General features: G+C 38.6%; 1 protein-coding gene across 1 annotated transcript in view; it reads left to right on the top strand.

Annotated features, from left to right (window-relative positions):
* Nucleotides 1-98: 98 nt before the first annotated feature.
* LOC119589000 (spermine oxidase-like) overlaps nt 99-718 on the top strand; it is a 29,633-nt gene continuing 29,013 nt past the window's right edge. The window contains exon 1 of the mRNA XM_037937596.1: nt 99-224. Coding sequence (XP_037793524.1) covers nt 176-224 — 49 coding nt within the window. The 5' untranslated portion in view covers nt 99-175. The remainder of the gene's footprint in view (nt 225-718) is intronic.

Here is a 718-nt window from a genome sequence, read left to right as displayed (position 1 = left end):
TCTGTGGCAACAGCAGACTTTGGTAACTATACCACGTCACGTACTAAGCTGAAAAGGCACACAATACACAAGTGTTCTCTTCCTTTTCCGGTAACGACTAGTTCACTTTATTCCCGGTGCTGGTCGTGCTGAGACCACACATACCTGTCCCTTACTTCCTCTTCGTACAAGAAAAATGTTGGTGCTTGGTATTTTGTTTCTGACTTCCTTCGATTTTAAATCTGGTAAGTGATACGTTTTCTTCATATGTTGAATAAATTTTATATCTTGATTAAGGGTGCAGTAATATTAGGAAACAGTCACACATAAATAAGGAGCCAAACCTCTATATTTAATGATATGGGTGAAGTAAGACCAGACGATAGTGTTGGTTTGAATTTATTAGCAATATTGCACGAAACGTTTACATGTGCTCTCATAGTAGTTTTGTATATCGCAAAAGTGTTTATTTAAAGCTTGCAAGGCTTGGTTGATGTAAATATCGTTTGAGGACTCTGCAAGTCCAGTATATAATGACATCTCATAATCATTTTGAAATATTGTGATTGTAGGACCTTTTTACCGTTTCATTTACTTCAGAATGGGAGCTTTCCAGAATTCTTAGTCCTAAAGGTACCTTTTGATCCTGAGAAACATACAGAGTGAGGGCGGCAGCAAACGCTGTTGAGAGAATCGGCCGCGAGTAATTGTTGACAGCACACTAATTTGTAGCCTGTGC

Source organism: Penaeus monodon, chromosome 24, assembly GCF_015228065.2.
Source record: "Penaeus monodon isolate SGIC_2016 chromosome 24, NSTDA_Pmon_1, whole genome shotgun sequence".
In the NCBI taxonomy this organism is placed as follows: Eukaryota; Metazoa; Arthropoda; class Malacostraca; order Decapoda; family Penaeidae; genus Penaeus; species Penaeus monodon.
This window is presented reverse-complemented; position numbering and strand designations above follow the sequence as displayed.